Below are 13,447 nucleotides of genomic sequence, written 5' to 3'. Positions count from 1 at the left end.
TGTTAACTGATGAAATCGTATTATTTTTATTCATTTTTCTCTGTCAGTTCCCCCAAAAATCTTTTTACTCTCCCAGTATTTTAAAATGAGGGAGAAAACAGCAGTAAGATCAAAAGTCTTTCTATCAATGAGACAGGGGGACTACTAGAGTATTGATTCATATTATAATATTTCATATCATTTCATATTTGGACATTCCAAATGCTTAATGCGAAAATAAATTATTTTAAGTAATTCTGATATAGAATTTTAAAACATGAAAAATGTCTTACCAGCCTCTTTCCTCTCTTTATTTCACTCACAACTGAAGCCACATCAAACCTTTTATTAAGATCCTCAGGGTTCTGTTCTTCCAATTCCACAAATCCTGAAGAAAATAACTAGAAATAAATAAATAAAAAGTAAGATTTAAAACAAGAGGACATGATGAAATTCAATATTAAAAATAGCAGCTAGAATTGGCTGGGGATCAGAGTAAGCGGGATGCCTTGAAAATCCTGTTCTCTGGCCCTTGATCCTCAAGGAGAGAAGTGAGGGAAAAAGGCTCTGTGCCTCTCACTGTCTGTAAATAAAAGGCTGTTTATGCACAAGGCTCCAAGCTAGAAACTGGGAGATCCTGAGTTCTTAGTCCTATTTTAGCCATGAAAGCCAGCTGGTGACTTTGAGCCAGTCACTCTTTCTCAACTCAACACACCTAACAGGGTTGTTGTTGTGGGGACAATAGGAGGAGGGAGGAATATTAGATATGTTAGACCCCTTATGTTATTTACAGAAATAGTAAATGCAGGATATTAATTACTTAAAGTATAGTGCCATCAAAGTCTGCAAAATGTGGATTACATGAACATAAAGAGGGCATAAGCAAAGGGTCAGAGAAATAGAGGAATGGACTCACGATTTATTATAGCAATTGCCTGGAATGGTCATTTATGCTCCTAATCAATCTCTGCTGTATATCAACATACCACTATAACAATGTCATTTTTATAGAATTATCAGAATTATAGTGCCTCTGATCTTCCAAAATAATTAGTCTATGGCCTTCTTGTACTCCAGTCGACTTTAAGCCAGGAAAGTATTTAAATTTTAACTCTTGAAACTGTAGTGCATACCTATAAAAGTATAGTATATGTGGCATAAAAGAAATAGGTTTATCAATTATGAATTGCCTCACAAGTGCTTCAGATCTTTTTTCATTTTCCAATCAGTTATGGACACATTTTGAATGTCATTAGCAAACCTCACCAAACAGTCCTGGTGAACTGCAAGATTCCGTTCTTCAGCAATGTACATAATCGCACACGGTTCATCATCTGGACAAAGCGCACACTTTCTTCTTGTCATCTTTGCCATTTATGGCGTCACCTTAGAAAAATATTTTAGAGAATAAAACACTATTAACCCATCACCCTAAATGGCTCTAAACAGTACATTTTAAAAAATGCACTACTACATTTCACAAGCTAGTATCCTCTAGCACTACTGATATTTTGCTTTTAATGTCTTGACATGGGGCTCAAAAACATTTAATTAGAAAAATGTTTAAATCTGTCTCTGAACTCCAACCATCCCTCTAAAAAGTTTAAGAAGATATTCTTTAAGAAGAAACGGAAATATGTGCTTCATAAGATGAGAGACTATTACATTATAGGGAAAAAAACACATTTTTCCTTGCATATTCAAGATGCGCTTTAGTTATAAAATCCTAGATAGCATTTTTGGTCTAATACCTCAGAAGGTTGTTCTCAGTTCTGTTTGTGAAACAGATACTGTACATGAGTTAAAACACAAATATAAAGACAATGAGAACAAAGCTAGAAATTAAAATGAGTAATCTGCTTCCTCAGGATTAATTCAAATTTGACACACACACACACAATTTCATAATGGTAATAATACTAATATTGGAAATAAAGAAGATCAATTTCTGTTATCCATTACCAGCCAAATACACAGAGTTCTTTTAAGGGGTTATTATTATTATTATAACCACTTACCATATCCTCAGTATAACCAGACAATCCTGTTTTAAATTTGGCAATACAAAACTGGTGGGAAACAATGTCCAATTCTAAACTGCCTCCAGCCAATTTAGACAAGCTTTTTAAAGAAGCACCTGAACACCTATTGCAATGCTGTTTTCAATTCTGTATATTTCTACTTTATACTCCTAAATGCATAGTTTTTGCAATAATCAATCAGTCCAAATGCACTTGTAGGGATTGGAAAATCTATAGAATCAGTGGGAGCTATGTAAACATGTAAATACATAAATATATACAATGGATTTATCCTTTGTTGGGCTTTACACATTGCTCGGCACATTTCCTACAGACAAACTATTGATTTCTTTTTATTATTCAATTCTGACTTTCCCAAGCCTACACTTCTTTTTTTAAATTTAGAAAGTGTCCTTGAGTTTGGACCAGAGGTGGTATTTAGCAGGTTCTGATCAGTTCTGGAGAACCGGTAGCAGAAATTTTGAGTAGTTTGGAGAACCGGTAAATACCTTCTCTAACTGAGTCCCAGCTGATCGGGAGAAAATGAGGATTTTGCACTAACCTTCCCCTGGAGTGGGGTGGGAATGGAGATTTTACAGTATCCTTCCCCTGCCATGCCCACCAAACCACACCACAGAACCGGTAGTAAAAAAATTTGAATCCCACCACTGGTTTGGACCCTCATCAACATCTGGTGGCTGGATAAAATACGTCTTGAAAAATAAGGAATACCTTAGAAAATATATTAAATTTTCTAAACTTACCATATTTTTTGGAGTATAAGACACATCAGAGTATAAGGTGCACCAAGATTTTGAAGAGGTAAATTAAAAAAAAACTTTTTTGCCCTCCCCAGCCCTCAGGAGCACTCTGCAGGCCTCCCAAATGTTCTGCACACCCCATTTTTTGTGAAAAGGGGGCATGCAGAGAGTTTGAGAGGCCTGTAAAGTGCTCCTGGGGGCTGGGAAAGGCAAAAATGCGATGCATGTGGGGTTTGGGAGGTGAAAAACGTGCCTGTTTTTCACAAAAACAGGGCATGCAGAGGGTCTGGGAGGCCTTTAGAGTGCTCCTGGGGGCTGGGGAGGGCAAAAGATGGCCTGTTTTTTGTGGAAATGGGCCCAGTTTTTGAAAAAAAAGGGGTGTGCAGAGAGTTTGGAACACCCGCAGAGTTAACCAGCGGGTGAAGCTCTGGCTATCCTAACACTCCTGTTGTCATGTGATCATGATCCGGGTGCTTGGCAACTGTCTCCTACTTACGATGATTGCAGCATTCTATGGTTACATAGAACCATAGAACTCTTTGCAACCTTCCCTTCTAATTTCCCACAAGCAAAGTCAAGCTGGCAGAGAAGGTCACAAGTCACTCCTGCCAATTTTTCTCCAAGGAACCCACTATGTAGGACCTCATATTCTATAGAAGCACATGACCACAGCAGCCTCCTACCCATCCTCCATAGTATGCGGGCATACAGAACTGCATTCATGCAGCCGTGCAATGCCCTTTCCTGCACTTGCCCTGTGTTGCCCCTTTCCACTACCCAGTCTTCTGGTGCTACAGCACCCATGCCCCACCCAGTTAGATCCATAGCACTCATTTGCCTGCTTGCTTCTGGGACTTACAACTTTCTGCTGGCTTCCCTGTTGACTTTGCTTGGAAACCAGTGGTAAGCCACAAGTAATGTCATGTGAGGTCCTCACTTAACAATCCACAATCTTCATTTAACAATAGCAACTGAGACTGCTGGAATTGCTGTTGCTAAGTGATGTGATTGCTTGATGTTGCACTTTATGCAACATGCATCACATAGGGTTAGAATTTATACTGTATCACTTAGGGACAGAAATTCTAATCCCCAGAATTGTCATTAAGCAAGGACTACCTATAGATAAGTAACTATTGTGGCCTTAAACTGTTCCACAGCAAACAGGTACAATTGAAAAGGTCTCCTTCTGGAAGCCCACCTCGTTCACATCTGGAAAGAAGGACTCTATAGCATACATTATCAGTTGGTCTTACCTGAACTGCATGTCTCGAAGAAGGCATGGTAGTAGTCACAACGGTGGGTTAGGGGCCCTGAGCCAGGGGCCTGAGTTAGTTCAGTGGTCAGTCAGGGACCAGGAAGGAAGGATGTGTGTGTTTTATCTGTCCCTTCCTTTTCCAGGTTCTCTGCTATGACCATCGGTTAATGTGGGAGGTCAGAGGAGGTACGGAGGCGAGCCCTCAAGATTTACCTCAGCCTCCAGGGCAAAAGGGCTGTGATAATACCCATTCATGACTACTCCCACGCCTCACTTCGACAGTCTCCGAAGTGAGGCGTGGGAGGAGTCACAAATGGGACATACCAAAGCTAAATGTCCTTGGGAGGAATCACTGGGCCTGAGCCCCACGAGAGTCTAGGACTCCCTGAAGAACCCTCCTGCCGAAGGCCGCCTCCACGGAGGCATAAGTGTCTAGCTGGTAGTGCCTGATGAAAGGCGAGGGGGAGTACCAGGCGGCAGCCCTGCAGATCTCCTCGATAGGAGTCTGGGTGGCCCAGGCTGCTGAGGTGGCAGCACTTCTGGTGGAGTGCACGGTGATGCCGCATGAAGGCGATCCCAGGGCACGATCCTTATGCAAGAGATCAACTTCCCGAGCAGCCTGGAAAGAAGAACTACAGGAACAGAGCGTGACTTACGGATCTCCTGCACCAGCTGAACAATGCTGTCCCTACGATCCCAGGAGAGGGAGACCTCTCCAGACACCAAATCTATGATGGCCCCTAGGTGTTGGAGCCTGGTAGAGGGAACTAGGTGGCTTTTCTTGAGGTTTATCGAGAACCCTAAGGACCTTAAGGTGTTGATGTTACCATCAGGACCGTCTCAGGTCCTGCTGGGGACCTGGCTAAGAAAGGATATTGTCAAGGTAACAATGAAGCCAGACCGGGAAGGAGCGAAGATGACCCGCTGCCACGGCCAGTACCTTGGTAAAGGTCCAGGGGGCTGATGCCAGCCCAAAGGGAAGGACCCTATACTGGAAGTGGTTGCCCTCGTGGGAGAATCTGAGGAACCTTCGATGCTCAGGGGCGATCCTGATGTGTAGGTAGGCCTCCGTGAGATCGATGGAGGCCAGGAAGTCCCCCTGTCGAATACACTCTAGGATGGATTTAAGAGAGGCCATCTTAAACCTATGGTAGACCACTCTGGAGTTGAGTAGCTTGAGATCCAAAATGGCTCTCCACCCCCCCTGAGCTCTTGGGAACCAGAAACAGGTTAGAATAAAACCCAGAACCCTTCTCCCCCTCTAGCACCATCTCTACTGCCCTGATGTCCATCAGGTGCTTGATGGCCTTGCCCAGTAGGGCCCGCATGGCCAGGTCTGAAGAGGAGGCGAAGGTTCGGAATCTATTCGGGGGTTGCGAGCAGAACTCCAGCTGAAGCCCGAGTCTGACAGTCCGGAGGACACATTCGTCTGAGGTGACACGATCCCAAGCATCCGCGAACAAGGAGAGGCGGCTGCCAATGCGTTAATCCAGGGCCGGATCACTTGAACCTGCAGAACGGACGGCCGCCCCCTCCTCGAAAGGGCCGCTTGCCCTGTTGCTGGCCTCTGAATCTGTTCCTGGGGAACTGTCTATCCCCCTGTCTGGGAAACCTGGAAGCCGTGTACCTCTGATTCTGGAAGTCCGAGTCCGGTGGGCGATAGGATGCTCTCCTGGGGTAAGGGGCCTGTCGGTGCTCAGGTCGTGTCCGGGAAGACCTTACATTTATTCCTGTCTTCCACAAGAATGGGATCCAACGAAGAACCGAACAGCTTGTCCCGGGTATAGTCTGCTCCAGCCAGGTGCCAGTTCGCGCAGGATTCTGCCTGCCAGTGGCGCAGCCACAGCAGGTGCCTGGATGCTACAGCTCTCGAGGCCTACTTAACTGTATCCAACGTGGCGTCCGCTGAAAACTGGGTGGCTGCTAGCACCTTGGAGATGTCCTGCAACAGCTGCATCTCTGTGGCCGGGGTCCTGTCTCTTAGCTGCTCCAGCCATAGGACAGTGGACCTGTTAAAAAAAGAGGCGGTCGTTGCCGCCCTAATAGCCCAGGTTATAGCCTGGAAGGATTTACGCATTACCATCTCCGCTCTCTTGTCCTCTGCTTTGAGACAGTTAGAGATGTCTCCAGTCACCACCATGGAAGATGAAGCCAAGCTAGCGACCGGAGTGTCCACTGGAGGTACCTGCAGAGCTTGGGCGAAGGTAGCATTGAGATTATAAAATCTACGTTCGTTACCCCCTGGGTTAGGGAAGGAACTCAGCTTAACCCACTGAGATTTAAGGATCTCTAAAAACATGTCTGGAGTAGGAAACTCTTCCTTCTGCACCTGGGGCCTGTGGAACAGACCCGTCTTGTTCCCCCCGCTTGTGCCAGGGGTGGAAGCCGCTGGACTGGGCTCTGGGGGAGTGTCCAGGTCTGCCGTGGCTCTGGCTTTACGAAGCAAGGAGCTAAACGAGGAGGGAGGGAACAGCCCGGTAATCTTGGGTGCCTCAGGGGCGTCTTCATCCTCCAAAAACCCCATCTCTTTCAACTCCCTTCCTCTAGCTCTGAGGCCTTGCTGGCAGTGGAAGGGGAGGGTGACCAGACCTTCTGGGGGCAGAAGGTCTGTATCGATCTTGGTCACCCCTGGGATGATCACGGAAAGACCTACTTCTGGAGCCCTGGGACTGGTGTTTCATACCAGAAGCTATCCCATGAGCTATGGCCCTGGCTAACACCTCCTGGAAGCTTGCAGGCAGTTCTGGGAGGGAAGGGTGTAGCTCTGGGGGTTGTAAATCCTCCCTTGGGTCAGGAGATTGAGGGACCACTTGGCGCCTGGCAGGGCTGGTGCCCTGCGCCCAAAGGGGTCTCCCCACATCTCTGATGGATGGGCAAGCGAGGGGGGGGCGATAAGGAGCTAAGCCCTCTGCCTAAACCCCTGGGAGAGCCTGGGGATCCAGGCCTGGCCTCCTCCAGCACAGGGAGTCTGCGGGGGGAGCGTGATCTGGAGGGAGAAGGGCTAATGGTGGCCATGAAGTTTCTCCTAGAGGTCCTGGTTACCCGCACCTCCTTAGTAGGAGCTACCTTTCTGACGGGCCTGGGGTGGGGTGCCCTTTCTTGGCGGAGGACCTCCCTCTGGTGACTGGGGGGGCTCCCCTGGAGGTCCCCTCGCCTGGGTCTGAATCCCCTGGAGATCTAGGCCTGGCACCCCTGCTCCTCGCCACCTCTGCCATCTTGCTCACAGTTATGCTGTCCACCACCTCCTCCTTCCTGCCAGCTCCGGTTTGGTGCGCTCTGCCTTTTTAAGGCTCCGTGCTCTTCTGCTCCCAGCTGCCAATCCGCGGCTTGAATGCCGGCCCACCGCCTAACTCTGGGCCCTCCCCGGAGAGCCGGCGGAGTTTTAGGCCCTTGAAGCCTCTTCCGGCTTTGGCAATGGCTTTTTGAGCGCTCCCGGTGTCCGTAGGAGGCACGCAGATCACGTGCTCACTCACGTGCTCTAAGATGGCGACAAAGGAAGATGGCAACTGCCGATCTGCAGCTCGATCTGTCCTCTTCGCCTCGGGACGCTGCCGCGATCTTCGGCCTCTCCTTTCGGCACTGGGTCCTCCGTAGCCGACTGCACGAGGCTCGCAGTGAGGTGAGTCTCCCCTCCCTCTTATGCGACTGGCCGCCCGCCTGGGGGCTGCGCTAGCAAAGCGGCAAGGCTTTCTAGCCAGCAGCAATAGAGCACGGTTGAGGAGGGGTGATTCAATCCAAGCGAATCGAGAAAGAAAACAATAAAACCTAGAAAAAACCTAGAAACAAACCTAAGTCTACGAAGTGAGGGAGAGTCAGGAAAAACACTCCTTCTTGGCTGAAGACTGAGGTTAATCTGGGAGGTCAGAGGAGGTACGGAGGTGTGGCCTCAAGATTTACCTCAGCCTCCAGGGCAAAAGGGCTGTGATAATACCCATTCGTGACTCCTCCCACGCCTCACTTCAGAGACTGGACATGTACAATGTACAAGGAAATACACAAGGAAAATATGGGCCTTGAAGCAACGAGGACTCAAACTATATGGGACTTTACAGGTGACCACCAGCATTAGAAGCCCTGGCAACCAATGCAGCTTCTGTAAAGCCGCTTTTTCTTGTCCCAGCTTTCACCTGTCAGTATCCAGCGGTTTATACCAATTGAGCTTCCAAAATATCTTCAAGGTAGCTTTGAAGCAAACTGTTAATCAGACAACAGATGATCTGAGTTATAATGATAGTGCCTCTTGATGTTGGAAAAGAATCACACCTGGTGACACAGCTTTAGTTGGGTAATTGCTCTCCTGACCTGGCCTGTGGAACTAGCATATGTATAATCTTTATTGTCATTGTACTTAAATACAACGAAATTGGTTGTATGCACTAAAAGGAACAGTAGCATCCTACCCAATTCTAAAGATGGTGCTATCTTGAGATCTGCTGAGGTGTTTTCTTTGGATGGAAGTTTCTTTTTCCAAATCACTGCTGGCCAGCAGGTTTAACTTCTTTCTTGCAGCACCCAGAGACCTACTTGCTTTCACTTTCCTTTTTATAAAACAAACTCTCCAACGAAGGAGAGGGTGGGGCTGTCTTAACCTTCCTTCCCAGGTAGCACCAAAACTCTGGATCCCAGGAGGGATGAAATATCTGCTCACACCAGGTGGTGAGCTTGCTTTCTCAAAGGTCTCATCCCTCTCTTTCCCAGCAATATTATGCTAACAATACAATCAAGCAAATGTCTAGGGCTAACACAACTAGATGATGTACAGCATCCAAAGTCACTTGTTGAGATTTTGCCCAGGTGAGCCGCCCGGGTGAGGAGCTAAGCAATCAGAGCCGCTGCTAACCCACCAGCGAAGGCGGCAGCGGCTGCACAAAGCCAGGAGCGGAACGGTTGAACGGATCTTCCCAAAGACCCGCACAAAGTCAGGAACGGGAGATCGAAGCCTTTTCCCAGCGCCAGGGTAGGAAGCCAATGTACCGCGAAGGGACGCCCAGACTGCAGCCCTCCCCGATCCTTACCGTTAGTCGAGACCCGAAACAAGAGGAGCGGCGACCGCGCAGGCTCCCGGGAAGGAGCAGCTCTTGGGGAGGCCTTTCCGCTTGCCCGGCGATTCCAGCAGGAGGGTCCGCAACTTCGCTCCGGAGAAAAGCAGCTTCCGAGGGGAAACGCTCGCAGCCGCAGGCCCTGCCTTCTCTCGCTTCCACGTGACAGACCTTGGAGCGCCTGGAAGAGAAAGCGGGCAGCCACCCGGGCGGCTTGAGCGACACTGAACCTTCCAGGAAGTGACCGGTGCTTTGGGCGAGCCCAGAGGCTTCCTGGCAGCTACCTGTCATCGAAAGGTTTCGTTTCTTCGTTGGAGAAGCCGCGAATAGAGCAAACGCCTTCACTTCTAATACCTCGGGCACGGGGGCGGATGCGTTGCATCTCCCAAGGGCTGCAGGCAGCAGTGGCAAAATGCGGAACAAGGCAAAAGATGATTGTGGAAGAAGAACTAGATTTCCAAAGTCTGCTGGCGGAGTGAGAACAGCTGGCACCAAAGGCGGGGAGGCAAGAGACAAGACAGCCGGCAAGTTAACCGGTACTGCGGAAGCCCTCCGGAGAAGCAGAGAGAGAGCGATTGCCCACAAGCGCTCCAAGGGCCGCTCCCTGTTGCAAATAAATCAGTTAGAATCTGCTACCTCTCCTTGGGTCGTTATAGTTAAGTTAGCTAGTTAGTTTTTCACAGAAGGAGAGGGTCTATGTCAGGTCCCATATATTTCTATTGGGACGCTGGCATTCTGGTGGGAGGAATCTCTATGTGAAGTTTCTGGTCCTGCATTGCTGTACTGTGGGAGGGATTTTGTTTGCACTGCTTTAAATTGCTGTTTTTAAGTGGGAAGGTTTAGTTCCTGCCTAAACCTTTTCCTATCACAAGCCTTTCAATAAAAGCTCCTTTTGGAATAACTTCAGTTTCAAGAGTTTCTTGCGAAGATTTGGAGAGGCAAGATCTTTCAGACTGCAATTGATCTCTGCTACAAAAGCACTCAGTGTACATGAACAGAAAATAATAATAATAATAGTAATAATAGTAATAAATAATCTAATATAAGGGGGAGTAAAGGAGATAAGAATAATAAATAATAGTGTGGGAAGAAATGTCCATTGGGGTATATATATATATATATGTGTGTGTGCATGTGTGCATCCATGCTGTGAGCTATTGAGGAGGGTGGGAGCTATTAAGAGTGAATCTGCTTCCTGCCTAAAAAAACATGTTTCACCATTTCTCATCTAGAGAGGTATAATATTCTGCCTTTTTCATATTTCCTAGAATATTTCATTTTCCTAGGAGAGGGGTGGGTCTTCAGCTTCTTGAATAGAACATAATATTACAGCCATACTATATGGGTTAATAGACATTAGGTAGCACAGTGAGAATTAGCTGTTCAGCAGAGTGACTGCATGAGGGAAAAAACTGTCTCTGTGTCTAGTTGTTTTGGCATGCAATCCCAAGGAGAGGAGTTAAAACAGTTTATGTCCAGGACATGAGGGGTCTGTAGATATTTTCTCAGCTCACCTTCTGACCAGGTCTTCTATGGAAGACAGACTGATTGCAGAGATTCTTTCTGCAGTCTTAACTATCCTTTGGACTCTGTACCTGTCCTGTTTGGTTGGGGGACCAAATAATTTGCTACTTCTTGTCAAAGACAAATATGTGCCTATTTTTAAAAGTGCATAAATGCTAATCTGTGTAAGGTTAGGGGAAGGGGGCTCTCAATTTGTGGTTTAGCCCCAAGAGCAATGTTCCCTCTAATTTTTTTTCAGTGTGAGCAGAAAAGTATAGTGTTTCAGCGGCACATTTTCATGCCTGAGCACCTGAATTTTTTTCACAGATGTCACCTAAGACAACAACGAAATCAGTATTATTTGAAACTCAAAGTTATGTTTATTCAAGGTACCCGCTTAATTGTTATACAATATCAGTATCACTTAACAACTCTCCTGCTTAGCAACCAAAATGTTGGTTCAGAAACTCTGCCATTTGAAGTGCGCAAGTCTTAAAGCTGTCAAGTTACAAGACCTTTGCACCCCTAACCCTTTAGAAAAAAACCCCCAGGGGTGTTCAAACTTGACAGCTTTTAAGACTTGTGGACTTCAACTCCCAGAATTCCTCCTCCAGTCATGTTGGCTCAGGAACTCTGGCATTGAAGTGTGCAAGTCTTAAAGCTGTCAAGCTACAAGACTTGACAGCTTTTAAGACTTGTGGACTTCAACTCCCAGAATTCCTCAAGTCATTTTGCTCTTTCGCCTTGGCACCGCTCTGGCTACCTCCGTCCAGACCTGGCAGCTGCGGCGACATCATCAGCCTGGATCTGCTCCATCTTTGGTTTTTTCACCGGGGGTAGGAGCACCTGAGCTGGGCCCCATGTTATCCCTGCTGCCGCCTCCTCTGCCGCCGTGCTTTTGAGGAGCCATGAAGCCTTATTTTTCCTGCTCCCGCCCCTTTCCTACTGGCTCCTGCGATGGTGCCGCCGTCGGGTTCCCCCTCACCACCTCACCTTTGCTAGGGCTCCGCCCCCTTTTCCCCTCCCATGGTCAGTTCGCACCTGCCGTACAGCTCCTGCCCCCCAGGAAAAAAAAGGCCTCATGGCTCCTCAAAAGCATGGCGGCAGAGGAGGAGGCGGCAGGGGTAATGTGGGGCCCAGCTCAGGTGCTCCGAGCGGAGGAAGAGACACGGCTGCCGCTGCCATGGGCGGGGGCACCAGCGGGAGTTTTGGCGGCTTCACCTCAGCCGCAGCGCCGGGCGGCAAATCCAGCAGTGCTGTTGGAGGAGGAGGCGGCAGCAGTTATTCTGGTGGCGGCGGGGTCTTTGGTGACTTCCCCGCGCTTGCTTTGCTGAGTACGGTAGTTTGAGTGGCGCAGCCGGCCGCCGCGCACCTTAGAGGTAAGTGCCCAAGAGCACACCTCTTTTTGTTATACAGAATAAACATGTTTGCAATTTCCTGCCTTCTGTGATAATTTGTTACTTTGCAACAGGGAAAAATGGCCCATTTGGCTCGGCCAATCCAGTTTATCCCATATAGAGATTTATGAATTTAAATATGTAACTGGCAAAAATAAACCAGTTATATCAGAGACCAAAAGAATTTGTACTTTTGCTGTAAGTTCTCAAAAACAAGTATATAATTAAATAATACACCCACTGAAAATGATCAAGATGGAATTAAATCCATATCAGGAACTGAGATTCTTTGAGTGACACCACAGGAGACTAAAGAACCAGATAAAAGAAAAAAGAATTTCTTTCAGCATTCAAGCTAAGGTGTTAAAATTATCAACCCAGGTATAACTTGGCAGAGAGAGAGAGACACCAAATCCTGCAACACCACTGGAACAAATTAAAGGCCAAGATTGCAAAATGCAAAAAGAACAGAGAATAACAGGGTTGAAAGGGACCTTGGAGGTGTTTCAGTCCACCACCCCTGCTCGAGCAGGAGACCCCATACCATTTCAGACAAGTGGCTGTCCAGTCTCTTCTTAAAAAGATGGGGCACCCACAACTTCTGAAGGCAAGGCATTCCATTGGTTAATTGTTCTCACCATTAGGAAATTTCTCCTTAGTTCTAGGTTGGTCCTCTTCTTGACTAGTTTCTACGTTTCTTCTTTTGCCTTCTGTGCTTTCGAAAATAGGTTGACCCCTTATCTTTGTAGTCCCCCCTCAAATATTGGAACATCACAACCATGTCTCCCCTAATCTTCCTGTTCTTCATAAGTTTTAGCCTCCAGCCCCCTAATCATTCTTGTTGCTCTTCTCTGCATTCTTTCCAGTATCTCATCGTTTTTATATTGTGGTGACCAAAATTGGATGCAATATTTCAAGTGTGGTTTTACTAAGTCATATTTCACATTTCATGATCTTGATTCTCTTATTAATGCAGCCTAGGATTGCATTGGCTTTTTTGGCTGCTGCCACACACAGTTGGCTCATATTTAAGTGATTGTCCACTAAGACTCCAAGATCCCTCAAGATCCCTTCAATTGGTATTGAATCAAGTTTCAGTTAGTTTGTACCGGGGTGGGTTGCTAACCGGTTTACTACCAGTTAGCTTGTGCTCACATGCAACACTTCTGTGCATGCACAGAAGCTTTTGCACATGCACAGAAGCGTTCCGGGCAGGTGGGTAGATCCTCCCACCACCACCAGTTCAGCCAAATCGGGCTGAACCGGGAGCAACCCACCTCTGGTTTGTACCTGTAGAGTTATTTTTTCTTGCCTAAGAGTAAAATCTTATTTTTCTCTACATTGAATTTCATTTTGTTAGATAGCGCCATTTTCAATCTGCCAACATCCATCTGAATCTTGAGCCTATCTTCTGGGGTGTTGGTGCTTCTTACCGGCTTATTGTCATCTGCAAATTTGATGAGTTCCTCTTCTATTCCCTCATCTATAT

The 13,447-nt window shown here is 47.1% G+C and overlaps 1 protein-coding gene across 1 annotated transcript in view; it reads right to left on the bottom strand.

Annotated features, from left to right (window-relative positions):
• The window catches only part of SETDB2 (SET domain bifurcated histone lysine methyltransferase 2), a 57,474-nt gene that overhangs the window by 18,178 nt on the left and 25,849 nt on the right, over positions 1-13,447 (bottom strand). The window contains exons 14-17 of the mRNA XM_081943856.1: positions 6,100-6,469; positions 4,373-4,638; positions 1,246-1,354; positions 273-380 (exon numbers count right to left, since the gene is read on the bottom strand). Coding sequence (XP_081799982.1) covers positions 273-380; positions 1,246-1,354; positions 4,373-4,638; positions 6,100-6,469 — 853 coding nt within the window. The remainder of the gene's footprint in view (positions 1-272; positions 381-1,245; positions 1,355-4,372; positions 4,639-6,099; positions 6,470-13,447) is intronic.

Source organism: Natrix helvetica (genome assembly GCF_964273705.1).
Source record: "Natrix helvetica genome assembly, chromosome: 2".
Lineage (NCBI taxonomy): Eukaryota > Metazoa > Chordata > Lepidosauria > Squamata > Natricidae > Natrix > Natrix helvetica.
The sequence above is the reverse complement of the archived record's forward strand: the minus strand, read 5'-3'. Positions and strand labels throughout refer to the sequence as shown.